At 43.0% G+C, this 27,982-nt stretch overlaps 1 protein-coding gene across 1 annotated transcript; it reads right to left on the bottom strand.

Moving 5' to 3' along the window:
* Positions 1-594: 594 nt before the first annotated feature.
* On the bottom strand, positions 595-27,982 carry CALCOCO2 (calcium binding and coiled-coil domain 2). The gene is made up of 13 exons (XM_025995840.2): positions 27,862-27,982; positions 19,905-20,094; positions 14,325-14,427; positions 14,041-14,174; positions 13,106-13,231; positions 9,864-9,952; positions 9,396-9,465; positions 8,620-8,742; positions 8,280-8,366; positions 5,740-5,835; positions 3,271-3,406; positions 2,175-2,203; positions 595-1,650 (listed from the first exon to the last, which is right to left on the bottom strand). Exons 2-13 carry the CDS (start codon positions 20,082-20,084, stop codon positions 1,474-1,476), a joined length of 1,350 nt encoding a protein of 449 aa, XP_025851625.2. The 5' UTR covers positions 20,085-20,094; positions 27,862-27,982; the 3' UTR covers positions 595-1,473.

Raw genomic sequence — 27,982 nt, 5'->3', positions numbered from 1 at the left:
TTGTGGGTTTTTTGTTTTTTTAAAGATTTTATTTATGAGAGAGAGAGAGAGAGGCAGAGACACAGGCAGAGGGAGAAGCAGGCTCCACGCAGGGAGCCCAATGTGGGACTGGATCCCAGGTCCAGGACCTAAGGTGGTGCTAAACCGCTGAGCCACCGGGCTCCCCACAGAAGTGTTTGTAAAAGTCTCTATGGTGACCAGCTGGTTGACTGCTTGAGAGTCATTTCCATTTGTTCAGTTCCTTGGGAGCAGGAGGTGGGTGTGGGAGGGTGAGAGGGAAGAAAATGGAATTGCTTTCTTATCTGGATGGAAGAACCAAACCTAGTTCATGAAGGGTGCCACAATCCACTCTGCCCCCTTTCAAAAGCACAAGGAAAGTTAGAGCAAGAAGCCAAGGGTCCAGATTGCTCAAACTAATGCTCTGTCGCCTTCCTCTCCATCTCAAGGTAAGTGCCAGGACACTCTTGTTGACTAGCTAAGACAAGTGAAACTGATTGGTAGGCTCTCCAATTTCCACAAGCCTGTTGGTACCCTTTTCACAGAAGCTTAAAACAAAAGACCAGAAAGTCAAATTACCAATTTAAATGACCAAAGTCGCCGAAATAGAGGACAAGTTTATTTTTAGTATTAAAGAGGTTAACAATAGTTCTCATTATTCTGACTTATCCATATTCAAACTCACCTGCTCAGAAAGAGGCAGACCCAGACAGTTTCTAACAAGTCCTACTAATAATTAGGAAAGGAGTTACAATAAAGATTATGTGAATAGGAAAGATCAAAGAGTAGAAAATGCCAGAGGTATCCAGAGACAAAGAAGGCTTTCTGTGACTGAAATAATATTTTGTGTCCATGGTTCAGGAATAAGATGTTTCTGCTGGGAGCTGAGAAATCAGGATGAGAGACCTTTGGTAGTGCAATTGGATGTTGGAGTTGTCTGTGGCGCCCTTTTTGGCTACTTTAATTCAATCAGTGGGAGAAAGAGACCTGAGGACGAGGAGGTGGAGGTGGAGGAGGAGGTGGAGGAAGAAATTCTCAATCTCTGCTCAATCACCAGCTACAAGGTTAGGACTGAGAGCTGACTGCAAATATACTCAAGAGCTGACCTTGATGGGCACTGGGCCAACTCAGAAAAGGAATCACTTCGTACTCAAGTCAAGCCTGTTGTGAATGAAAGGCCCGCTCAGTTCCAGGCCAGGGCCCTTACACCGAAGGCCCTCAGAAGACTGGGCACCAGAGGTGAGGATGACCCAGCTAATTGTGTGATCTAAAAGGTAGTAACTCACAAGGATGGAAGTAAGTGCTCACCACTATTCTTCAGATAATCGACGTGACTCCATCCTTAGGGCAGCAGGACTGAGTTAAATCCCTAATAATTTCATGTTAGGCAGGATCATGGGTCCTAACTCCTAAGTAGAAGCTATAGGTTCTACTCTATGAAAACCCGAGTACGGTATAGACCTGAGGCTGGGACACTCAGAGAGTGTGGCAAAACACATGGTCTTCAAAGATCTGCTTCTCTCTTGCTGGGAAGGTCTTGTCACAAATTGGACAATTCAAACAAAGAGCCTCCATGTGCTGCTGCTCCAAGGTGGGACCAAAAATGTCGTCAGCCAAGTCTGATTTGCAGGTGGGGCATCTCTTCATGGTGCGCTGGGGAGAAGAGCAGCAGTCAGCACCGGTGTAAGCCCTAAGCGGCAGGGGCCAGGTCTCAGTCCTAGTATATCCTCAGCACAGAGCAGGATGCTTGGTACACAGCAGGTGCCCAAGAAGCAGAGGATGAACAAACAAATTCATATTTGGAGATACTGACTGAGGCTTTCCTACCTCAGGATTGAAAGGACCTACTATGTTAAAGCACTCCGAGAACTTCCGGCCCAGAAGGGGCGCTGGACATATCTTGTCGGGCTGGCTGCCTAGTTCACATCTCCTCCCTTGTTCTGGTACCAACTCTGCTCACAGGTGGAAATCTGCAGCGGAAACCTGATGGGTGAACCGTGCTTTCTCCTCCCCACCACAATAGGCTCACTCAGCTTGGGGTTTTGACCCAAATGATCCAGGTGACTTCTGGAGTTATCAAAATGAACCAGTCTCCCTATGGTTCTCTCATGAACTGGAGCAGGAAGGGGCATTTCTCAAGGATTTGGTGTGGGCAATCTCATGATTCACATACTTACCAGGCTTGGGGCTGAACTTTCCTGGATACCTGAGGATCATAAAAAAGATTCCCTTCAGTGAAAGAAATACCATCCTTGGATTCTCCAGCTGTCATCTAGCAGCTGGTTTCTGTAACTCCCTTCATTCCCTTTCTCCCCACTGCATCTGACTCATTCTTTCTCCTATGTACCATTAACTGCTGATAGAGGGGATCTAGGTCAGTGATAAAGGGAAAAGAGGAAAAAATAATGAAGTGGCATTTTTGATACACACGTTTATGCTATATAATTAGGAAAAAAATACCTCCTCTTTTCAGCATAGGGAATATCAGATTTTAATAAAATGTCATGATTTAATAAGAAAGCAATTTGAGAATAGATTTTAAGACTAAAGCCATGCAAATAGGTATCTTAAAAATATTTTGAAAGAGAAAATGTGTAACCCTGCCTGTTGTAAAGATTTGATTGGGACTTTTTTTTTTTTTTTGATTGTGACTTTTAAGAGAACACAGCTGCTTTAAACTGTCAAGAAAAGGAAACGAGGTCTTCTATCACTTTTGGAGAAAAGAAAAAAGTTCCCTATTCCCTTGTCCCTGGCAAGGACAATCTGACACCCTGCCTTTGAGTAACAAGACTGGTTTTCATCCCTGTTCCTGACCTCCAAACCACCCCGGGGTCTCTGTGGGGCATGCTGCCACTACCCTTGGTCAGGCCATCAGAATGACTGCCACAACTGCCCATTCCTGGGTGGCATACCCATCTCTTATGCTTCCATTTCCAAACCTTAATTAGCTTCCTCAGCTTTGTATGTGTATATCTTCTGCATAGAGACATTTCTCTGATTTATATATTTGGAATATAGCCACGGGACTCAATTTGTGTCTGCTGCCTCTAGGCGAATGATCTGATTTGCGTCTTCTAGATTCAGATTTATTTCTCAATTAACACTCCTCGCCTGGCAATCTTTCTATTGGGTCCTCAGCTTCTGCCCAGCAAGTCTTAACAATGAGACTGGTCTTAATTAGCATCTCAGACCAAAAAAAAAAAAAAAAAAAAAATTTAGTCAGGGAGATGGCTGCAGGCAAGGGCCTTCTAACTCAACTGTCAGTTGTCTTACCAGAATATGGATTTCCATAGACAAGTGCTGGATTTTGTCCTGCACCGCCTTGATCTGAAGTAGGTACTTGATATGGCAAAGAGTCAAAATCCAGACCCATGTAACTCAGCAATCTGCTGTTCTCCCTCTTCAAAAGCTAGGAAGAGAACATTTATAGAGACATGTTAAAAGACAACAAAGAATGGCCACACAAGCCAGGGGATGCCCATTACAGGTAGTTCTCAATGAACAATGTGGCACTGGAGAATCCCAGGAAGTGATAAATTGTTATTCTTCTAAAGGGGAAAAAACAGCAGCCTCAATACTCTGAAGATCTCAGTTCCCAATGCCTGAATTTAAATGCATACTGAATTGTTTAGACTAATGCAAAAAAGACTTGTTAAGTCTCTAAATACATACCAACTGAAGGTGGGTACAAAAGTTGTGTGCATATAAGAGGGAGGCAGGAGCTATATTAAAGTTGAAGCTGTTATACATTATTGAGAGAAAAATTTTTTTAAGATTTATATATTTCAGAGAGAGTGTGCGCACATGCGCGCAAGCAGGGGGAGAGGCAGAGGGAGAAGCAGACTCCCCGATGAGCAAGGAGCCTGATGTGGGGCTCAATCCCAGGACCCCAGGATCATGACCTGAGTGGAAGGCAGACGCTTAACCAATGGAGTCACCCAGGCACCCCTGAGAGCAAAACGCTTCTTTTAGTTCCCTTCCTAGAAAAATTTTCTTACACAATGTGAATATTCATCTAATTTTCCCTTCTTCATGTTTTATCCTTTCAAATACATATACCAACAGAGAGAGAAGGAAGGAAGGAAGGAAGGAAGGAAGGAAGGAGAAAGAGGAAGACAGGGAAGGAAATGAGGGAGATTTGAGAGAAAACAAGCAAGGACATACAGCATTTATTCTTAGAAAAAAAAAAGTTCTTAGAGAAAAAAATGAGTAAACTGCCCCTTAACATCTTAAGAGGGCTTTACTATACAGCTCTTAAAACTTTCTTTTTTTTTTTATTATTATTATTTATTTATGATAGTCACAGAGAGAGAGAGAGGCAGAGACACAGGCAGAGGGAGAAGCAGGCTCCATGCACCGGGAGCCCGACATGGGATTCGATCCCGGGTCTCCAGGATCGCGCCCTGGGCCAAAGGCAGGCGCTGAGCCGCTGCGCCACCCAGGGATCCCGCTCTTAAAACTTTCAAGTATCAGATCTTTTCCTTCCTGTTGCAAATTATGTGTATCCTCCCTCCCTCCCTCCCACTGCCCCATCAAACTATACCAGGAAACAGAGATTTCAAAGTCAACCTATATATATCTAAATCAAGAGGGTGAGGATGACAGGACCGGAAATAGACTAAGGCTCCTATGATGCTGAAAGGCACTGGCATAAATGACATAAACCTAGTGATGATCATTTAGAAGCCTGGCCCAGCACGGTTATAGAGAGGGGAAAGATGGAGAACCATGGGGGGGTATAGATCTAGGAGAAGCCAGAGGGCATGGACATCTAACTCTGATGCAAGAGCACAAAAGTACCTTTAACTACAGCTTTTTTTTTTTTAAGTTTTTATTTATTGTTTTTAATAATCTCTATATCCAGTATGGGGCTTGAACCCACAACCCTGAGGATCAAGAGTCACATGCTCCTCCAACTGAGTCAGCCAGGTGCCCCCCAAGTGCAGCTTATTTGCTGCCATCATCCTTGATCAACCAATAATAGCTTGTGTTTAATCTACAGCAGAAAATAAATATTGATTGGATGAATGAATGAATGAATGAATGAATGAGTAAATGAATGCAGAGCATTTTATTAGGGGCCTGCCATGGGTCCAACACTGGCACAGACTGTCACTACTGCCCTGGTTTGGTAGAAGAAAAGGAAAGAGTTGTGCTGAAGGAAAGGGGTCCCCTCAGCCTAAAAATGATGTAGGATATTTTTCTCCAAAGACAATAGCTACAATAGGTGTGAAGTTTTTATCACATCTCTGGGTCACCCTGATTCTTCTCCTTAAAACCTTGAGGTTTCTAGGGGCCCCCAGGTGGCTCACTCAGTTAAGTGGCAAACTCTTTTTTTTTTTTTTCTTTAAAAATTTTATCCATTTTTTTTGACAAAGGAAGAGAGAGCACAAGAAGGGAGTGGCAGGCAGAGGGAGACGGAGAAGCAGGTTCCCAGCCAAGCCGGGAACCCAATGTGGAGCTCAATCCCAGGACCCTGGGACCATGACCCGAGCCAAGGGCAGACACTCGACTGACTGAGCCATCCAGGCACCCCAGTGGCCAACTTTTGATTTCAGCTCATGATTTTAGGGTCATGAGATTGGGCCCCAAGTCAGCCTCTATGCTCAGCAGGGAGTCTGCTTGAGATTCTCTCTCTCCCTCTCCCCTCTGCACCTACCATGTGCTCTCTTTCAAATAAATAAATCTTTAACAAAACAAAACAAAACGCCTTGGGGTTTCTACCCTCTTGTACACACTTACATCATTTTCTTTTTCCAACCTCTCTTTTTCTCTTTGCAGAGTGCTACACATAATCTTGTTCTCACTCAGTGTTTTAGACAGGCCAGAGTTCTCATCCTGTCAATAACAAAAAACAATTAGGATTAGGATCACATACTATAATCTGGGTCCGAGGTGGGGTAAAACAAGGGGATTGTAGAGGATCTGGTTTCCCAAAGTGGTGGGGACTGAAGTAGGGGAGAAGGGAGCTGGGGTGCAGAGAAGGCACAGTGGAGACGATGCTGGCTTACAAAGAAGTGATTTAATAAAATGCCTGAAGGCCTGGCATCGAGATGCCTATTTCTTCTGGTTTAGCTGGTAGTATAAGTGACCAAAGAGTGGAAAAGTAATAAGCTTGGGGAAAGCCCTAAGACTGACTTCTCAATTAGGAGTAAATGGAACCCTGTTTAACTGCACCCAACCATGGAAACAAGCATTTTTGTCTTGAGTAATGTCTCACTTGATGTGGTGTGAGGTACATAGGTCTGTGTGACTCCCTCCCGGGAAGGACAGGCATCTGGACTCCAGTGACACTGAGGAAGAAGGAACCCTGGAAGGCATTTATCTGAGACAAGGAACCCGGGCTGATCTAATTTGATAAACCCCAAACTGGTAGGCATGCTTCCGTGCTTCCCATCTCCTACCTACAGACGTACATATGCACATACCTCACAAAAACACTTAAGCTAATCCTACTAGTTGTGGTTTTTTTCCAAGATTTTTTTATTTGAACGCTGGTGCCCAAACTGCTGTGCGCTTCTAGCCGACCCTGAGGTAGTAACGCCAGAGAGGCTACCCGATGACAGTGACTGCAGGCTCCTGGCTCCCCATCCCCATTGGCTCTTGCTGGCTCTTCTGGTCCTGCTTCACTTCCTCAAAAGGCAGAAATAAGAAAGGACTATCTGAGTCTGCACAGAAACCTGCCCAATGGTTACAAAAACCTTCCCTGAGACCCCTGGCTGGACGGGGGCCTCTATTTCTGGGAATCCCCAGATTGGTTTCTGGCCACACACTCTATCCCTCCTCTTTTTAGCAGAAAGAGAAATGTTTCTCCTTAAAAACTGTGGACAGTCCTCCGGGCTTGGTCTAAGAACCACAGGCCTTCACACCCCACGCTTCCTGGGCCCCTGGACTCTGTCACCTACCAGTGCAGCAGCCCTGAGTTGCCTGATCTGTCTGTGGAGTCGTTGACACTCTTTGTACTTCTCTAAGAAACAGGCTTTCCCGGCCTCTACCTTTGCTTTTAGGCGCTCCACCTCTTGTACTAACTGCTCCTCCACTGCTGTTTTCTTGTTCCTAGGCCCCTAAGGTATAAGACACATAGTCCTCATAGGTAGGGGCCCTTTGGGGATGTGAGGAATAAAGAATTGAGCCCCCGGGTCTTGAAATATATTCCACAATAACCAAGGAAACCCATACCTGCCACAAGGAGGTTCAAACCTTCGAATGGTGACAGATTACTTAAAATAGTGATGCCTTTGCTACATCAGAGGTCACAAACTCCACTGTGGCGGCTGGGGCTGTGCCAGTAATGTGGCTGAATGAAGGAGTTGAAGGCAACAGAACAGTGAAGGCTATAGGTGAGTGAGAGCATGCGGCCTATCTAAAGGATGCAGCAGCCGCCCAGCCCAGGCATCGCTGCTGTGCAGGAACACGGGCTCCATGCTGCCAGAGGCTCTACGTTTTCAAGAAGCTAGAAATACACATTAAAAAAAAAAAAAAATGGGGAATGTTCCTATTTTTAGTTGTTGGTAATGGATTCAATTTTTGAAAAAACACCACCTAGGCCAAATAAAACATTTCTTTGGGCTAAACTTAACCTGTGAGCGGCCGATTTCTTAACTTTGTTCTCCTGTTTATCATGCTAAAATATCTAGTATCTTATGTATGGTAGGTACTCCCTAGTTGATTGAATAATGGCTGAGTGAATGAATAATACTGCATACACGATGGGATTTATAAGCCCAACAGCTAGATATCCTCCAGACACCACGGTTTCTCATACCCTTCTATCAATTCAGAAAATGAGGCTTCCTGGTACCTATCACCACCATGAGGCCTCTTTTCCAACAATCTATTATAGAAAATTATCAATTAGGCTTTCATTACTATATTACTATAGCTCAGAATAATTTAGGATGATAAATGCTAATTTAAATTATAACAAAAATTTTGACTACTGCAGTATTTTCTAACTGTAGAACTTGACTTTATAATTGTTCATTTGTCTGCCCCCATGATAAGAAGGGGGTAGGGGTGACTCTGGGTGACTCCTGGCCCAAGGCCCTACTGATGACAACCTGTTATAAAGTACTTTCGATATCCCTTTACCACTGATCACATGTAGAAACGGCCACCTCTCCTAAATGTTTTGTAAATGACAAATTCTCTATCCTTCTGGGTGAAGAACAACATGTCCAGAGGTAAACACTATTCTTTTTTTATCCTGTCACCAGAAAATAGTCCCTGTCCCTTCCTTCCCATAGATTCCCTCCCATAAAGCCATCCAAAGACAGACGTGCCGTTAACTCTTGTTGTTTCTTCATGGCAGTGGTTTCTTCCTGCTTCATTTCCTCTACCGTCTGCTCCAGCTTCTTCTGGTGCTCCCTCTGCACAAAAACAGATGTCAGTACCACTGCTGGGCAAACACAGGCTGAGCTAGTGAGCAAGCAGGAGGCAGAGAGAGAGAAGCAAGTCTTCTCTTGTTTCTGAGAAGAGCCATGAGATCCCTCATCTCAGATGACCTCCTCTGAGACCTTTCCCACAGCCAGTGATAGCCAGGTATATGACAGAGTAAAGAAAGAACAATGTATGTTTTCTTGCAAATGTCTAAAAAATGTTGGTTCCACCTGGTGACTCTACCTGTTGAGTTAAAGTGAGAAGGAGTTGGCTCTTTTCCTTTTTCAGATGCTCCAATTGCTCTGTCTTATCTTGATTGCCCTGAACAAGCTTCTCTATTTCTTTCTCTTGAGTTGAAAGCTGGGCCTAAACCAAAAATAGTGAATGTAACCAAGATATAAAAAAAGGAAAATCGAACAGGAACAATACTGCTTAACGTACACTAACACAGAGAAATGTGTACTCCTCGGCAACTCCCAAGTGTTGGACATCCCTGGAACATCTTCACTTCTCAGCTCTCCCTCACACCCCAAGGGTCTAAGAACTCAACTAAGGAAAATCCAAGAAACCACTCTTTAAGGCATAGCTTCCGAAAACCAAGAGTGATTCAGCTGTTACCTGCTTTACATTCTAGATTTTTTTCCATTCTAGGCTTTTGAGAAAGAGTGCTTGAAAAGATGTTGTAGCTAAAAAAAAAAAAAAAAAGTTTGAAAAGCACTGGTAGAGCTGACAGTCCTCCATCTTAAGAACTCATGGAATATATGAATTGAAGAAAGTATTCAGTTCCTTGTGGACCAGCACTGTAATAATGATGGTGTGCTAGGGCACGGGGTAGGGGGGTGGTCAACGGGGTAGGGGGGTGGTCAAGAGTAGAAAACCCCCTGCAACTTTAGTTTGCCACTTTGAAAGGCACAGTTAGGTACTCACCACAGTGAAATGGATCTTTCTCTCTCTGGGCCATCACAGGGTGACAGCCAGGGGAAGATAGTAAACTTTGGGAAAGGTCTGGCATTACCTACCTGGAGTTGCTCCACTTGGACTCCCAGCTTCTCATTTTCTGTGGCCATCTTCTGATTTTGTTCTTTCAGTCTGTGGAGGTAAAGAGAACTACGTGAAAAATACACTCATTCCAGATCAGATCCCCCAGGCCTTCAACGACTGAAGGCTGCCTTGGCCCTACGGCTTGGAATTAGTTCAGAATCCATTTGGCCTTGACCCTATGGGTACGGAATGAGTTCAGAATCCACTCTTCTTCAATACTATTTTGGCTTCCTGACCTCAAACTGCACGTATGCAACACTTCACATTAATACTTAAACTCAGGTTACTTCGCTTTACCATTCAGATACTAATTCTCCAACCTAGAATTACACCTATCACTGCCATAATAGGAAGACTGTTTGCTAAAGAATTCTGGAGATCTAATTTGACCCTGCCCAAGTGGGTCTGTAACATAGCAGATCCTCCCTTCCAAGAATCACACTCACTGAAGCAGCTCTGTCTCCCAGCAGTCCTTCTGCGCCTTCACTTGCTGTTCCAATTTCTTATTGGTGCTCTTTAAAGTTTCTAGGTCCTCCTGCAGATCAAGACGTCAAAGGAATAGACCATTTCTGAGACAACCGTTAGTATCTCAGGCAGCCAATAAATATTTACTGGGCACTTACTACCTGTCAGGTACTTATTACATGTCACAATAGTGAATGAAATATCCAAGTAAAGGGGTTTCCATATTGAAATGTTAATTTGTTCTTTCCACAAAATGTACTCATCTTAATTTCTCTTCCACTGGAGCTTATATTCATCCATTAAAAAATTTGTCATTAGGGGATCCCGGGGTGGCTCAGTGGTTTAGCGCCTGCCTTTGGCTCAGGGCATGATCCTGGAGACCCAAGATCGAGTCCCACGTCAGGCTCCTGGCATGGAGGCTGCTTCTCCCTCTGCCTGTGTCTCTGCCTGCCTCTCTTCTCTCAATCTCTCTTTCATGAATGAATTAAAAAAAAAAAAATCTTTAAAAAAAGATGTGTCATTAAACAAATACTTAAGGAGTGCCCTGTACTGTAGACACAGCAGCGAATGAAATAAAGTGACTATTCTCTTTGAAAAGTGCTGTCCAATAGATTCATGAATGCCACATACACAATTCAAGTTTAGGAGCCACATTTAAAAAGTAAAAAGAGGGCAGCCTGGGTGGCTCAGAGGTTTAGCACCACCTTCAGCCCAGGGTCTAATCCTAGAGACCCGGGATGGAGTCCCACATCAGGCTCCCTGCGAGACTCTCCTCTTTAGCTCTGCCTGTGCCTGTGCCTGTGCCTCTCTCTGTGTCTCTCATGAATATATAAATAAAATATTCTAAAAAAATAAATAAAAAATAAAAAAATGAAAATAAAAAAGTAAAAAGAAACAGACACACTTCATTTTACTAATAGTACATTTAACCCAATATATCTGAAATATTGTTTCAAAGTATAAATAAGGGGAATATTTTAATTTTTTTATTAAGTCTTCAAAATCCGATACATCCTTTATGCTTACAGCATATCACAAGATGCCATGTTTCAAGTGCTCAAGAGCCATATGTGGCTAGTGGCCCCATACTGGGCCTACACATTTTTCTTTCCCAACTTTGTTCTGCAGCCAACCTTGTGCATCAATAACAACTCCCTCTTTTTTAGCTTCAAGGTTTACAAATTCATAATCTTTTTATTTTTAAGATCTTATTTATTCATGAGAGAGACACACAGAGAGGCAGAGACATAGGCAGAGGAAGAAGCAGGCTCCCTGTGGGAAGACCGATGTGGGACTCGATACCAGGATCATGACCTGAGCCAAAGGCAGATGCTCAATCATTGAGCCACCCAGGTGCCCCTCATAATCTTTTTAAAAATAATTTTTAAAAATTGTAGGAAAAGGTACATAAAATTTTCCATCTTAATCATTTTTAAGCCTAGAGTTCACTGGCATTAAGTACATTCACACTGTTATAAGACCAGAACTATTTTCATGGTGCATAACTGAAGCTCTATACCATGAAAACACTCCCTGTTCCCCCCACCTGCCCTTCTGCTCCCCGCCACCACCATTCTACTCTGTTTCTATGATGTTGACTACTGCAGGGACCTTATACAAGTGGAATCACATGATGTTTCTCTGTGTCTGACACATTTGATTCAGCTTACTGTCCTTGATGTTTATCCATGTTGTAGCATGTGTCAGAATTTCTTTCCTTTTTAAAGCTGAATTAATATTCCATTGTTATCTACAGGGTAAACCATGTCTATCCATGTATCTGTCACTGGACACCTGGGATGCCTCCACCCTTTGGCTGTTGTGAAAGCTGCTGTTATGAACATGGCTGTTATTAGTTTCTCTTTCAGAATACAAGTATTATCAATCCCGAGAGGGAAACTGAAACTCAGAAATGTTAAGAAATTTCTCCTGCTTCATCAAATAATAAGTGGGAGAACCAGTCTGTGTAACTCCAAATATGGGGTTTTTAACCATTATAAGGTCCTGGCTGTAAAGTACATAAGTTTTTCCTCTCATTTTTATTAAGTTTTATATTTTAATTACTAAAAAACATGAGTTTTAACATAAAAAAATATGAGCTCAAATCTAAGCTCCTTTCAAAGTCATGAACTGATTGTGACATGGAGCAAATCACCTTAACATCTCTTGAGCTGTTGGGTGGTTGTAAGGATTAAGGGAAGTGATCTGCTTGATTATAGTGCCTCATTTACAGTGCACATAGTAGATGTTGAACAAAAACTGGCTTGTGTTATCCTTACAACTGGTAGCAAGTCGGCAGGAGAGCTAATCCAAGAAGCCAGACCCTCTGATTCTTTGGCTAGCACCTGGCAGGTGAGCTGTAGGGCTCCTAGGCAGACACTGGTTTCTGACAGATTGTGAGTTATACCTCTGCCATCTCTGTTTGTTATCTCACTGCCTGGAATAAGCCAGATCTGCAGCCTGGACCTGTCACCCACACTTCTTTACCAGCCCAGGGCTGAGGACATCACAGGCATTTGTGTGACAGCAAAGTATAAAGAATGGTCTGTCTGGGAGTCAAGAGAAGTGAGTCTTAACCCAGTGTGATCACTAAACTGATGCCTTCCTTTTTCCTCTGGGCCCCAGTGTGCTTACCTGTAGATTAAGAGCTCTAAAGATGGTGACTGCTGAGGTCTGTGTGTTCTGGAACTTCTAAGGTATGACCTCAGTGTAATCATTTTATAGTCTTTAGAGAAGACTCTCCTCTTTAGCTCCTTATCAACTCTAATTTACCACCTGCTGATTGGAAAGATGTTTCAAAAGAGAAGTAGCAGAGAGTTCGGATAATCTGCAACCTTGCTGTAATACTCTTTACTCTCTTGACGTCCACATTCCAGCTAATCAAAAAGAATAATTTACAGTCTACGTAGGAACGAGGAAGAAGTGTTCAGACTGCCTGGGTTTGAATCCTGGCTCCATGACGGACTAGCTGAAGAGATTATGTACTCTTCTAGGCCTCCGGTTACTCATCTATAAAACCAGGGTAATAATAGTACCTACTCCAAAGTTTAAATAAGGTAATCTACATAAAAACTATTAACACTGTGCCTATTCAAAGATATCAGTATAAGGGAGTAAGATCACAAGCAAAAGAGACACCATCCAGATCTGACCTCAGTACTCCAGGTTCATTTTTTTGGTTTGTGTGTGTGTTTTCAGGTTCGCATTTAACTAGCAGTCATACCTCCTTCTTGTGGAGCTCAGCCTGCATGTCTGAATTCTGCTTCTGGAGGCTGACACAGCTGTCCTTCAGCTCCTGGTTTTCTTTGCAAAGCTCCTTATTGTGCTGTTCAATTTCTTCCACCTCACCCTATGAAAAAGCATCTCATAAATTCATATTTGACCCTTTATAGCTCGATAGATAATCAAGTCCCTCTAGCGGAACATTCCCATAGGCCAGGATGCTGAGGGTCTGGTGGATTCCCACCCATATGGTGACATCCATGTACCCTGAATGGGAGCACCTCTTCAGTACGAAGGGGAGGGGATAATGTAGGTATATCTGTATGATTGCAACACTGAGCCTGTCATTACCAAAAAAGAAAGACAAAATTAAGACCACAAAGAATTAAAAGGGGGAATGACAGAAGAATGTAGATTTTTCTTGCAAACACTTAGTTTGTCTCTCCTAATGGACTCAGCTCCTAGAGGCCAGAGACAGTAAGTGATTTAATATATTCTTCACTGCCTACCACAGGGCTGAATGGAAAGGTGATCTGTGAAGTAACTGAGTAATTAAAAGAATCTAATATTCATGTATGCCAGGATCTGGGTCAGAACTGAGAGCTACAAAGTATATTTGGTGCATCCCTCCTCAAAGGAGCTTGTAAATTGTGGTAAGATGCGCAGATGACCAAAATTAAGTAACTGGAAAAGTTAGGGGAATAACTGAACGCCAACTGAGTTACAGCAGCTTTAGAGAAAGGATAAATCACTTATTGTTGTGATTCCTTTCAATGTTCCTAAGCCATTTCTGAGTAGGTTTGAGTGGGTACTGTATGCATTTCTCCCAGTAGTATGTTAAGACATCTGATAAAGGCCTATTGATAGAAATTCCACCCTATCCTGAAATTACTCCTCTTAACGGCAGGAAAGGATTGAGGGGATATGTTTACAGACCTGAGTGGTAACAACCAGGATATCATCCTCATTTTCTGGACGGAACTGGAAAGGGATACTTGCTCCCCGAACTACACCATCCTGATCCACATAGCAGAACTGGTAATACTCATCATCCTTGGGGAGGTAATAAGCTGAAAACACAACATGATTTTTAATCCAAAATAAGGTCTGTTAAGAAAACTAAAAATCTGGAAGTCTTTTATTTGCCTCAGAAAGCTTAAGCTCAAGGGAATTAGTCTTGGTTGCTGTCTTCAACACCTTTGATCCAGTATTTTTCTCACCTTTGAACTGGACTTCCTGCTGTTTGGCTGAGTCGCTGTTTAGATCAACAGGCAAAGTGACCCACATGAAGGTGTAATACTCACGGGTTGTCTTCCATCCCACCTGCAATGACAGAAGGCTCTCATTCAACATCTTAAAGTGCTCAGAGGAAACTCATTTGTGCAAGGTCTTCTTAAAATGCATTCATTTTTTATTTATGTTGAAAATACCACAGAATGAGTCCATTATATGTGCTAGGAGGTCTGATACAACTAGATATTGGCGCACACACACACAGTGCAGAATACCTGTCTTAGAAGGAAATGAAAACGGACTCCTCGACACCTGAGACAAGAGTTCTAAAAATTCTATCATTACATCGGACAGAGAATGGTGAGTGACTGGGGAAAATAGTTAAGACAGTTCTGGGGGTGTGAATCTTGATCCTGCTACCTTCTCCCAACAGTGTTTTTAGAATTTCTTAATCACAAAGTCCTTCTGACTTGCCGTCTCCATTGATCAGTCTTCTCCCGTGTCCAGGCCAGTCTTGTCACCCACCAACCTAGTTATACTAGTACATTTAAAAAATGCGGTTCTTCAGATTTTGTTTATTTGACGAGAGAGAGAGGAGAGATATCATGCACAAGCAGGGGGAGTGGCAGACAGAGGGAGAAGCAGGTTCCCTGCTGAGCAAAGAGCCCAACATGGGGCTCAATCCCAGACTGTGGGATTATGACTTGCGCCGAAGGCAGATGCTTAACTGACTGAGCCACCAAGGTGGCCCCCAAAATACAGTTTTTGAATCATGTGCATATGGGAGTGGAGGAGCAAAAGTGTTCTTAGATTATGAGGTAGGTCCCAGATAACAGAGTCCAGTTAGGATTTTCTTCAGTGTCTTTTTTTTTTTTTTTTTAAGACTATTTATTCATGAGACACAGAGAGAGAGAGAGAGAGAGAGAGAGAGAGAGAGAGGTAGAGACACAGGTAGAGGGCTCTGTGCAAGGAGCCCGATGTGGAACTCGATCCCAGATCCTGGGATCACGCCCTGAGCCAAAGGCAGATGCTCAACCGCTGAGCCACCCAGGTGTCCCTCTTCAGTGTTTTTCTTAATTCATGCTTAATGAAGGCTTTTTGGTGACAAAGATACTGACAACAATCTGGTAGTCATAGAGGCCTCTTCTAGGTATTGAATGCATTAAGTCATGATGTAAGTATACTGTAAAATATGCCTCAGAGCAGAAAGCTGGCTAAGTGGAAAATATTCTCAGTAAATGTGAAGAGGGGTAAAAGATGGCTCAAGTCATATCTGGAAGATAAAGGCACACCAGAGAATAGAAAGGGAGCCACTGTGTCTTCAAGGGGAGAACACTCAGCAAATGAGAAGTGAAATTACATTTATTGCCATATTTTGACCCTGCCTGAGCCCAGTGGGAAGAAAAAGAACTAAAAATAAATTCCATTTTTATATATGAAGGAATCAGTGCAGGGTTGAAAAGGCTACACTGAAAGCTCATCAGAACATACCAGGGCATGTTTTAGTGTCTCATTAATACACACCCCATTGCTGTTAGCATCTCAGAGCCACCATGGCCTGCAGTGGTACAGGAAGCAGGAATTTTATGGAGTCTTCATTCACATCCTGGAGTTTCTTAATGCATTGTGACCAAAATATCATTTGGGAAGGCCTAAGAATTACTGCAGTCTTGGAACAAGAAAACTTCTAACCACCTGCAATTTCTGGCTTGACTCCTCCACCTGAGTAGTCCTAGTCCCAGTGTGCCTCTCATGGCATGACGGTCCCGAGTCCTTGGAAACATTTAAATGCCCAGGTAAGGGAGAACATAGAGCACAGGACTAAGCACTAAAGGCAGGAAAGCCAAGTCCCACTTACTTTAGGCTCTATCATTGCTCGTAGCTTTGGCTATATTGAGAAGATGAAGCATATAGCACATTCAAAAACAGTTCACAAGTGCCTGCTTGGTGTCAGGAAGGATCCGTATCAGGCCTGGTGAGGAGCTGAGGAATATGGTTGAGACTGCACTGCAAATGGCTCAGCTGGTGGAGCATGAGACTTTTAATTAATTTTTTAAAAAAGATTTTATTTATTTATTCATGAGAGACAGAGAGAGAGAGGCAGAGACACAGGCAGAAGGAGAAGCAGGCTCCATGGAGGGAGCCTGACGTGGGACTCGATCCGGGGTCTCCAGGATCACATCCTGGGCTGCAGGCGGTGCTAAACGGCTGCGCCACCAGGGCTACCTGAGACTTTTAATTAAAAAAAAAAAAAAAGAAAAAAAATTAAAGAGTTATTTATTTGACAGAGTGAGTGTGTAAGAACAAGCAGGGGGAGCAGGAGCAGAGGGAGAAACAAGCTCCCCTCTGAGGAGGGAGCCAGAGGCAGGGCTTGATCTCAAGACCCTGGGATCATTACCTGAGCCGAAGGCAGACAGTTAACCAACTGAGTCACCCAGGCGCTCCAGAAAAAAATTTTAAAGTGATCTCTACACTCAATGTGGGGCTTCAACTCACAACCCCAAGATTAAGGGTTGCTCAGCTCCACTGACTAAGCCAGTTAGGCACCCTGAGCATACAGCTCTTAATCTCGGGGTTATGAGTATGAGCCCCATGTATGATGTGGAATTTACTTAAAATTAAAAAGAAGGGTGCCTGGGTGGCTCAGTATATCATCCAACTCTTGATAACCCTGCAGTCATGATTGCAGGGTTGTGGGATCAGGCCCTGCATTGGGCTCTGTGCTCCGCATGTGGTCTGCTTGAGATTCTCTCTCTCCCTCTGCCCCTCCTCATGCATGCTCTCTCTCTAAAATAAATAAAATCTTTTAAAAAAAGAGAAAGTAAAAAAATAAATAAATAAATAAATAAAAATAAAAAAAGAGAAAGAGAGAGACTATTTTATAAGAATACCAGGTGAGCTTTCCAAGGGAGATACGAAAGACAACATTTTATAATCAACTCTTAATCCTCTAATTTACCATCTGTTGTTAATATGAATTCAGCAGAGTAGGAAAAAAAGAAGAGGTTTAGGAATCAAACAAATGTTCACCATTTACTCACTGGGAGACCTTGGGAAAGTCACCATCTTGAGTAATTCATTTTATTCATCTGTGCACAAGAGATAACACTCCCTGAGGGTGCTGCTATGCTGTGAGGCTCAGTTAGAAAACACACATACTCATGTATGCAAGCATGCATAAAACCTAATCAAAAACCTTGCACATCATATGTTCTCAAAAAGTTTGTATTCTCTTCATTATTCTTAAAACTTTCTTTCAGGCTGGGTAGCTGTTCAAATCAATAATAGCTTTATGGACAATGAACATGAGAGGCCATTTTTTGTATTAATGGTTTTCTTTACGGAGCCATGGTCATACCTCTGAAATGCATGAAGCATTCCAAATATAGATGCAGTTTTCAAAAATGTTTTTTATTTTTTTTTTTTAATTTTTTTTTTTAATTTTTTTATTTATTTATGATAGAGAGAGAGAGAGAGAGAGAGAGAGAGAGAGGCAGAGACACAGGCGGAGGGAGAAGCAGGCTCCATGCACCGGGAGCCTGATGTGGGATTCGATCCCGGGTCTCCAGGATCGCGCCCTGGGCCAAAGGCAGGCGCCAAACCGCTGCGCCACCCAGGGATCCCTCAAAAATGTTTTTTAAACATTTGTTAGTAAAAATCATAATATTTTCATTTGGTTTATGTCAAGTCCTCACTGGAAGTTGCTGCGTCCTTGGAGAATACAAACAGTCTAGGCTAAACAGAACTATAACTGTGTTGCAAAAAAAAAAAAAAAAGAAAGAAAGAAAAAAAAGTTACAGTTTACATTTCAAAGGCAAATAATCAATTTTCTAATTGTCCTCTTTTAAAATTATCCATATCTGCACTGTCCAGAAAGACAGCCATGAGCCACATGAGAACATTTAAATTTAAGTTAATTTTAGTTAATTCATTAGCTACGTTTTAAGTGCTCAATAACTACATGTGGCTAGAGGCCACTGTACTGGACAGTGAAGGTACAGCTCCATAGTAGAAAGTTCTACTGGACAGCTTTGCTACACATGGGGAGGAATTCTCTTTTCCAAAATAGGAAACACTCGGTATGTCAGTTTTCTGTGTCAGGACATTCTTTAGTCTAATTATTCAGTATCTGCAGTCTCAGGAGGTATCCTGATACTTGCCAGTGTCTCTCTGGTTGTCTACTACCCTGCCTCTAAATGCCAGCTTCCATGGCTCCATCATTTAGCTTGGAATTCCAAACAATTAAGGAAAAGTAACTCTATGAGGATTGTGAATAAGCATCAGCTCCTTCACAGTGCAGTCAAGAATGATGTCTGATTTCAGGATAAACAACATTGGCAAATAAGCATATGACATACTGAAGTGTCAAAACAAAGGTCACTTATGTTGGAATTCAGCAGTGTAAATTACTTATATTTGACCTTTATTTCCTGTCTCTGGATATAATAGGAATATCTGTCATTATGGGGTGTGTGTGTGTGTGTGTGTGTGTGTGTGTGTGTGATGTGAGAGAGAGACACACAGATGGGGGGAGAATGGAAGGTAGAGAATAAGTTGATTATAATAAAAAAAGTACTATTTCTGTACTTTAACTGGAAGGGTATTAGGGACCTCAGAAAATTTCTATGCCTGGAAATCTTTACAAAGAAGCAAATCATACTTATTCAGGAACAAACCTCTTGGACGCACGGTGTCAAACCAGGTAACTTCTCAACATCCCTTTTAGGTACATAATACTCATATTGAACAAATTGAACACTCTTCTAAGTAAGAAAGCAACGTTTAAGGTCACAGAAATTACCTAAGGAGCCACTCACCAACTCACAGATGAATATTTCAAAATAAGATAAATTTAAAATATTTACATTTGGTCTTTGAAAGCATAATAAAACTTGGGGGGCTATAAGATTTGCCATATTGGCTTGCAACTGAAATTAAAACTTGAGTCCCATAGCAAATGCTGGTGTGTGAACAGGAGGTAGGGGAGTGCCAGAGTTTAGTTTAGAATTTTAAAATTGGCAAGGGGCACCTGGGTGGCTCAGTTGGTTAAGGGTCTGCCTTCAGCTCGGGTCATGATCCCAAGGTCCTGGGATCGAGCCCTGTGTCAGGCTCCCTGTGCAGCAGAGAGCTGTTTCTCCCTCTCTGTCCACTGCTCCCCCTGCTCATGCTCTCTAAAGCATGAGCTAAAAATCTAAAAAAAAAAAAATCTAAAAAAAAAAAAAATTTTTTTTAAATTTGGCCAAAAAAGGCGGGGGGGGGGGGGGGGCGCGCGGAGAGGGCGGCACCTGGGTGGCTCAGTTGGTTAAGTGTCTGACTTCAGCTCAGGTCATAATCTCACAGTCCTGGGATTGAGCCCTGCACTGGACTCCTCACTCAACAGGGAGTCTGCTTATCCCTCTATCCGCCCCGCCCCCCCCATGCCACGTCCTACTCTCTCTCTCTCAATAGGTAAAATCTTAAAAAAAATTAAAAGGGCCAAATATAAGACACAAAATGCTTATATTACACAGTCACACATTCAGATAACCTCTAGTTCCCAGTCACTTGGTACTAAATTAACCACTTACTCTAAAGATGCCAATCCAATCCTTTCGACGGGGAATGAAATGCTGGGTGAGCGTGTAATAGCATGTGACATCCCCTCCAGGGACATAGAACTTCTCCACACTGTTAAAGATGACCTGAGAGAAATGACAATGATCCAGCAAGACAGCTGACGTGGGGGGATCTTCTACTGTCTCTTCCATGGTGGGCGTCCTGTTATGAGATACAGGATAAAATAAAGCTCAGACAGTGTTGTCTGAAATGTTGGGAGATTTCTGGGCTCTCACCCAGGGAACATTCCATTGGAGGCAAGTCAGGAAAAGCAAAGGCCTGACAAGGACTGAGATCATACCACTTGCTTTCTGTTTCACTTTGAGCCATTTTGTATTCATAGCTTCCTATGCTCTAAGAACTTTCTAAGAATGTCTTTGATCTCCACCACAGGCACCACCGCCCTCATGTACCTTTATTCTCTGCTTATAGCTTGTTTGTTCCACTTTTTCTAAATGCCTTAAATAAATAAGGCAGGCTAGAAGAAAATAACCTGAGCTGGGAATGGTATGACCTAGAGTCTAGATTTTTCATCCCACAAGTCCTGTGACTTTTGGAACATCAATTTCTCTAGATTTCAGTTTCTTCATTCAGTTACATTTATCCTATAATTATCAAGTCTTTGCATGTATGTATTAAGGCATTCTGCTAGGAGCTGGGTGTGAGTGCAGAAGAAAGGTAGGGTTGAGAGCAGATTATCTGACAGGCACCGATGACAAGCATGGGTTCTGAAACCCGAACAGTGAAGTTCAAATTCTAGCCTCACCAGCTATTAAATGCATGAGCTTAAGCAACACACTTAAATCAGCTGGGCTCGGGGATCCCTGGGTGGCGCAGCGGTTCGGTGCCTGCCTTTGGCCCAGGATGCGATCCTGGAGACCCGGGATCGAATCCCACATCGGGCTCCCGGCGCATGGAGCCTGCTTCTCCCTCTGCCTATGTCTCTGCCTCTCTCTCTCTCTCTCTCTGTGACTATCATAAATAAATGATAATAATAAAAAAAAAAAAAAAAAGAAAGTAACCTTGCAATAAAAAACCCTGCTTTAAAAAAAAAAAAAAATCAGCTGGGCTCAATGCCTGTTCCCTCACCTGTAAAATAGGGCTATTAACACCTACATCATTTTTTTTTTTAACATTAACTGAAATAATGCAAAATCTGCAGGCCTTAACTCACTACTTGCCATTTAGTCACACAAAGTAGAAATATGTAGAATGATAGAATAAAGTACTAGCAGAGTCTGCAAGAAGGGCTTGCCAGATATTAGTGATTTTCTTAATATTGTGGAGTTTTGTTTTGTTTTCTGGTATAGTCTGTGCCCTCAGAAGGGTCCCATAGCAACATGGTAGTTAAATGAGAAAACAAGTGACTAACAAATAGATGGAATCAGTGCAAAATGCTCTTGGGTTCAAAGGAGGGAGAGATGCAACTGGCTAGGAAAATGGAGAAGAGCTCTGAGGGGTGAGTAGAGTCCTGCATAAGCCCTCAAGGAAGATGAGCCTTAAAAAAAAAAAAAAAAAAAAAAAGGAAGATGAGCCTTTAGGCTTGGGGGTGAAGAAATTCCAGGTGAAGGAAATGGCATGCATAAAAGCAACAGAAGAGAGAAATGCTCCGTTTGGGGGACAGCAAGCAAGTTGGATCCCTATTTAAAACACTGGGGATATAGCCTGTATTTCACTTTTGCAGGTCACAGTACAGATAAAATGTGATCAAGGATGGCAAACTATTTGGGAGGTAAAAACAATATAGAAAAGAAACAAAGTCTTTCAAATTGTTGAGATCTGACACTTCCTGCCTCTCAAAAGTCACCACTCCATCTTCTAAATGTTCCCCAGGTCTAACACTTAGTGAGTCCATGATCCTCAACCTAGGGTTTCATTGGGAAATGGAAACAATATTGTGGCTGTACATAGCAGATGAAGGAGAGCTGTATGAAGGAGAGCTGCATACAGGGGACTACTATATGATACCTTATAAATTTGGGTTGTATACAAAAGATTGTATACATTCAATTTCTGAAAATAAGTACAATAACCAAAAAACACAGCCCTTCTAGTCCTGCCTGGTCCTATTTATTTCCTGATTTTATTTTCAACTCTGAACAACCAGGCCTCTTCTTCCAACTCTTCCAGTAGTCAATTTTTTCACAAGAGAAGGCAAGGGGACTTTGGTGGCACTAAACTATTCTTGGGATTCAGTTAAGGAAGTAAGAAATGTATTGGCTTTCTGGGTTGTGGCACAGTTTAGCCACATCCTTAACCTCAAACCTCAGATCAGTTTTTCTCAGGAAAAGGGAGGTCACACTCCAGTCTAGGTCAGAACTAGTTCCTCATGATAAGCTGTTGCCTGTGTGATCTCTTGGATGCTATGGGAGGGTGGGAAGGGAGGTTTCTCAGCTTGCAGACCCCTCTCTTTCCTAGGGGTCTCAAGTCATACTGAGGCCAGCATATCCCCTCTGTCCTCAGCCTGGAGTAGCATTTATGAGCTTGTAAAATAATTTAATCTGTTGTCTGTGGATCATAAAGAACACTCAGGTAAGAGTGGCTTCAGGGCCTATCTCTCAATTAACCTAAGTACTCAACTCTTTTACTTCATAACACTATCACCCCTGTATATACAACATAACGTCTAGCCCAGAGTAATTGCTGATTAACTATTCACTGAGTAAGTGAAATGAAATGCATGTGATTCATCAAAAAGGAATATAGTGGGAATATAGTTCCCACTATAGAACCTCTCCACCATCCACTTATAATTCTGACAATGTCCATGAAAGGAAGTAAGAAATAGTAAAAGAGCAAAAGTTACATTTAGAAGCCTGGAAGTGAAAGGAAGGGGGGGGCTTTGTAGGTAAACAATGGTGTGAATGACCGTGGGACTAATTCTTTTTTTAAGCCCTACTCTTAATTTGTTGGATACCTTAGAGGAGCTGCTGTTTCTCAACTTTTTCTAAAATAGGACGAAAAGATGATAATCTCCAAGTGCTATATCAATTCTTGGTATGGCTGGTTCAGCTGGCATAGCTGGTTCAAGTGGCATGGTGCCAAAAAAACAAAAGGCACAGATTTGATTTCCTTAAGGACCCATAAAATTCACACTCCATTACCCACCTTCTACACTCAAACTCCGGCAAGCTGTTTTGCAAATGGATGTTACTCTGAAAGGCAAGACCAGCCAAGGGTGTGAGGGCTTCGTACACCCTCCTTCCTACTAGAAAAACAATCTATAAGCTCATGAACAGAATACTGGAGAAAGGACAGTATGTGTACACACATGCGTGCATGCACACATACACACACACAAATACACAAGAGTTCAGTTCTGAGGCTTGAGTTGACATATAGCCAGTGGAAACAAGCTCTTTAAAAAATTTTTTTCTTAAAAAAACTTTATTTATTTATTTATTCATGAGAGACACAGAAAGAGAAAGGCAGAGACACAGGCAGACGGAGAAGCAGGGAGCCCGATGTGGGACTCCATCCCAGGACTCCAGGATTATTCCCTGGGCCAAAGGCGCCCCAACCACTGAACCACCCAGGCATCCCAAGGAAACTAGCTCTTTTCTTTTCTTTCCTTTTTTTTTTTTTTTAAGCTCTTTTCACTTATACAAACACCTAATCAGGGGGATCCCTGGGTGGCTCAGAGGTTTAGCGCCTGCCTTCGGTCCAGGGTGTGATCCTAGAGACCCGGGATCGAGTCCGGCGTCGGGCTCCCTGCATGGAGCCTGTTTCTCCCTCTGCCTGTGTCTCTGCCCCTCTCTCTCTGTGTCTCTCATGAATAAATAAACAAAATCTTAAAAAGAAAAAAAACACCTAATCATCTGTCTAGAAAAGTCAACAGTCTTGGTTGGTTCCTTATCAAAAATGTAAGACTCCGTGAAGTTTCCCATTTCAGAGATCTCATCACCAGGACAACTCAGAGGGAACCTAGCGGCTCTCTAGGTATTTGGAACTCAATTATTCTTGAAACTCTCCTCTGCCAAGACTGGGGAAGGAGCTGAGGAGGTAGGCAGAGTGGAGAACAGCAATGGCTTCACTTCTCTGCTTCTTACCAAAGCTGAAGACGGAAGAGGCTGTGAGCATAACCATGATAATCTGACCTGGGTCAGTTAGGAGTTATCTCATTTAACTTTTTCTGCTTTAAAAAAAAGGGGGGGAGGGGGCACCTAGGTGGCTCAGTGGTTGACTGCCTTTGGCTCAGGTCCTGATCCCAGAGTCCTGGGATCAAGTCTAGCTTCAGGCTCCCTACAGGGAGCCTGCTTCTTCCCTCTGCCTATATCTCTGCCTCTCTGTGTGTGTCTCTCATGAATGAATAAATAAAATCTTTGAAAAACAAAAAAACTTTTTCTGGAAGGAAGGCATCTACTACTAATTTTTAAGATCAGTGATCCTGTTCAGTAAACCTTTTCCTCTTTCCCAGTGATTAGGTTCCTTGGGAGAACTGGGCTCTGAAATTGGCTAGGAAATCACCTTGCTGTCAAAGCAGTCCAGAAAGGACTGTTTGTGGAGGGGCCAAAGAGGACATGGAAAGAAAAGCAGAATGATTTAAGCATCAGCTTCCCCTTCTTTAACTGCTCTTCCCACTATAGAACCTCTCCACCATCCACTTATAATTCTGACAATATCCATGAAAGGAAGTAAGAAATAGTAAAAGAGCAAAAGTTACATTTAGAAGCCTGGAGAACTATGGAGTCATGTAAAAGCAGTGGGATGAATTAGGCCCCATAGAAATCATGGGATTTCCACCTAATTCCCTCCTCCTACCCTCATACCCAAGACTAGCCACATGAGGAGTGAGCAGGGAAAACAAATAGGAATGTCTAAAAGCAAACCACTGAGTATGGGAAAATAATGCAGAGATTCTACAAACTGTCAGAAGCACTTCACTTGGACTCTGATTTTTCCAGCTCAGTTTCCAAAAGTATTAGTGTCCTCAGAGGATGTATGCAGTAACAGGCAATGTGTTTTAAAATGAGTCCCCTGAACTGGCTTCTGGCTTCTAAGAAAACCTGACACATTTTCATCTAATGAGCTTTTCAAGCCTAATATACTACTCCCATGACTGTTCCATGAGGGCATATATTCTCTTACGTTCTCCTGAAGAAATGAACAGCTAATTCTACTTTTGCTGAGTGAATCTGTAAAGCACACTGATATGCTTTCTAGCAGGAAAATTTTAAAATATTATAACGTTTCCTGGTTCAGACTCTAACAATGCAAATATGCAACCAAATCAGCTCCCCAATCTTCCTAAAGATTTTTCCCCATGTATGCTGAACCATGAAGAAGACATGCATATTAAAAAAATAACCAAAGTGAAAGGGAATAGAGGGGAAGGGAGAAGAAATGGGTAGGAAATATCAGAAAGGGAGACAGAACATGGAAGACTCCTAACTCTGGGAAACGAACTAGGGGTGGTGGAAGGGGAGGAGGGCGGGGGGTGGGGGTGACTGGGTGGCGGGCACTGAGGGGGGGCACTTGACGGGATGAGCACTGGGTGTTATTCTGTATGTTGGCAAATTGAACACCAATAAAAAGTAAATTTATTATTAAAAAAAGAACAGACACTAAGAAAAAAAATAACAAATTCTACTGTAGAGTATGTCTAACAGTTTACATTAGCCTTTTGTACCAGTGGGCACATATTTAGAGAAATGAAGACTATCAGTATCAGTAGTTCACAGAAGGAAACCAAATGTTCTCAAAGCCAAGAAAGAAATGCAAATCAATTCTTCGTTTGGGAACAGTAAAAACAAAGAGAAGCAAACAAACCCAAACTCTATTTAATTCCTTCATCTTGCTTATGTAACTTTCTAAACTAGTAGCTATTAGCAAAATGGATGATCTGATTTCAATCCCACTCCTCCCGTGCACTGGAAGAGATGCTCAAAACTACCCTTAGAAAACCTGGACAGTGGCAACTATGGCTCCGAGCAAAAGCAAAAATACAGAGTCATTGGCCTTCAAATTACTGAACTACTTGCTCTAATTAGAAATTTCCAAGTTCATTCTAGTTCTTTACCTAAAATCTTTCAGTGTGCCTTAGAGAACTTGTAGATCTCCAGGAGGCTTGTAGTACTCCTCATTAACAACTGTTGGGACTGGCTGCCCAGCTTGTTCTAAGCAGGCCCTCAGCCACATCCCACAACAGCTGTGCCAGCAGTACTAGGAAAGGAAAGAAAAACAGCTCTGGGACATGAGATGCAGGCAATAGAAGAAACTGTGTGAAAGCCTCAAAGCTGTGTCCTAAACCTCTATTTACCTTAAGTGAGATGGTACACTTTTTCCTTGAAAGGGGTGACTGTGCTAACCCCTGAAGTGACATGGGTGGTGGCAGGGTTCAAAGTGCAGTGGAAAGGGAACAAGGTTAGGAGCCAAGAGACCTGGGTTCTTGTCTTAGTTCTGCCACTAACTAGCTCTGATATCTTGGCCAAGTCGCACTACCTCCTTTTAGGCCTCAGTATCTTCATCAGTAAAATGCATGGATTGGGCTAGAAAATCTCTAAGAAACTTTCCGGCTTTAATGAACCTAGGTGAAGGAAAAAGAGAGTCAAAGGTCATTTTAACAGTCTCTCTTTTCATTGAAGGAAATAAGGAACCATGGTATTATATCAACAAGTACAATGTGTTTAAAGAGCCTAGATACTATCTGACTTGAAAGATAATACTTATTGGTGCTATGTATCTCCTACTACCTTTCTTGGGGTCCTTTCTACTCCAGAGCTATCATATCTGCTCAAGGGTAGAGTTTCAGGCAGAAGCCCTTTGAAAATACCTGTGAAAGTGAGTCACCTGGATATTCCCTAATTACGTACTCTACATAATCTACAAAGACCTACTGCATTAGAGTCCTCGGTTTTAAACGGTTTTTGCAACAGGGGGAAGTAAGTTATAATACGTAGCATCTGGGCAGCCCGGGGGGCTCAGCGGTTTAGCGCCGCCTTCAGCCCAGGGCCTGATTCTGGAGACCCAGGATGGAGTCCCACGGCGGGCTCCCTGCATGGAGCCTGCTTCTCCCTCTGCCTGCGTCTCTGCCTCTCTCTCTCTCTCTCTCTCTCTCTGTCTCTCTCACGAATAAATAAAATCTTAAAAAATTATAATACATAGCATCTGTATCCTTCCACTCAACTCCAGTAATAGCCACTTGTTGGCTTGCACCAGGAGCAAAGAATCCAAGTGATAGAAAAAAGTTAACATGCCCAGGAGGGGTTGAAATTATAATGGAAAAACATCAGCCCCAAGCCCAGGAGGGGTTGAAATTATAATGGGAAAACATCAGCCCCAAGACTAAATTGCTAAATTGGGCTGATTGGTAGCGGTGGGGAGGGGCTCTCGGGAATCAACTGTAAAGCAGAAGGTCATTACACTCCAGCTGCTCTTTCTTCTGCCTAGAATATCTCCAATTACAGAAAGCCTCATCTGAAGAAATGGGACTTCAGGGATCAAGCTTACAAACAGGGAAACTGAGGCCAAAGAGAAAGTAACTTGCCTAGGGCTCGCCTCGGCCCCATAGCAGAGATGCTGAAGCCTCAAGGATAGGGATTAAGGAACTACCAAGATCTCTGCCCGTTGGGGGGAGGGGGGTGAGAAGACGGGGGTAGGGGGGGGGTTGACGCGGTGACGTCAAGACACCGACTCGCGTCAGAGGGGGTCCCTTCTACTCAAGGAGCCTGCCACCCGGCCACAAGCACCGAAACTCTGCGTTCCTAGGGAGAAAACTGCCCCTCAACCCTCCAGGGCCGTGGAAGGAGCTCCAGGGGCTCCATGACGCCACTCACACTTACTGTCACCCTAGAAAGATGGAAGGAAGCGAAAACCGAAACCAGTCGCACTTCTGCCTCCCAAGGTCCTTTCTGAGGAGTGAAAGTCTGAATTTGGAGAACCCAAAGGCCCAAATGCCCCTAATTGCCCTCCTATACCCCAGGGACTCACCGGGGGTAGCAGCCGGCGTCGGCGCAACAGCAACAGGGCAGGGCAAGGGGCAGGGGCGGAGCTAAAAACCCAGGGGAGAGCCCATCCCGTATGGTCCCGCCTACACGTCACAACGGCTGCC

This window comes from Vulpes vulpes, chromosome 2 (assembly GCF_048418805.1).
Source record: "Vulpes vulpes isolate BD-2025 chromosome 2, VulVul3, whole genome shotgun sequence".
NCBI lineage: Eukaryota > Metazoa > Chordata > Mammalia > Carnivora > Canidae > Vulpes > Vulpes vulpes.
This window is presented reverse-complemented; position numbering and strand designations above follow the sequence as displayed.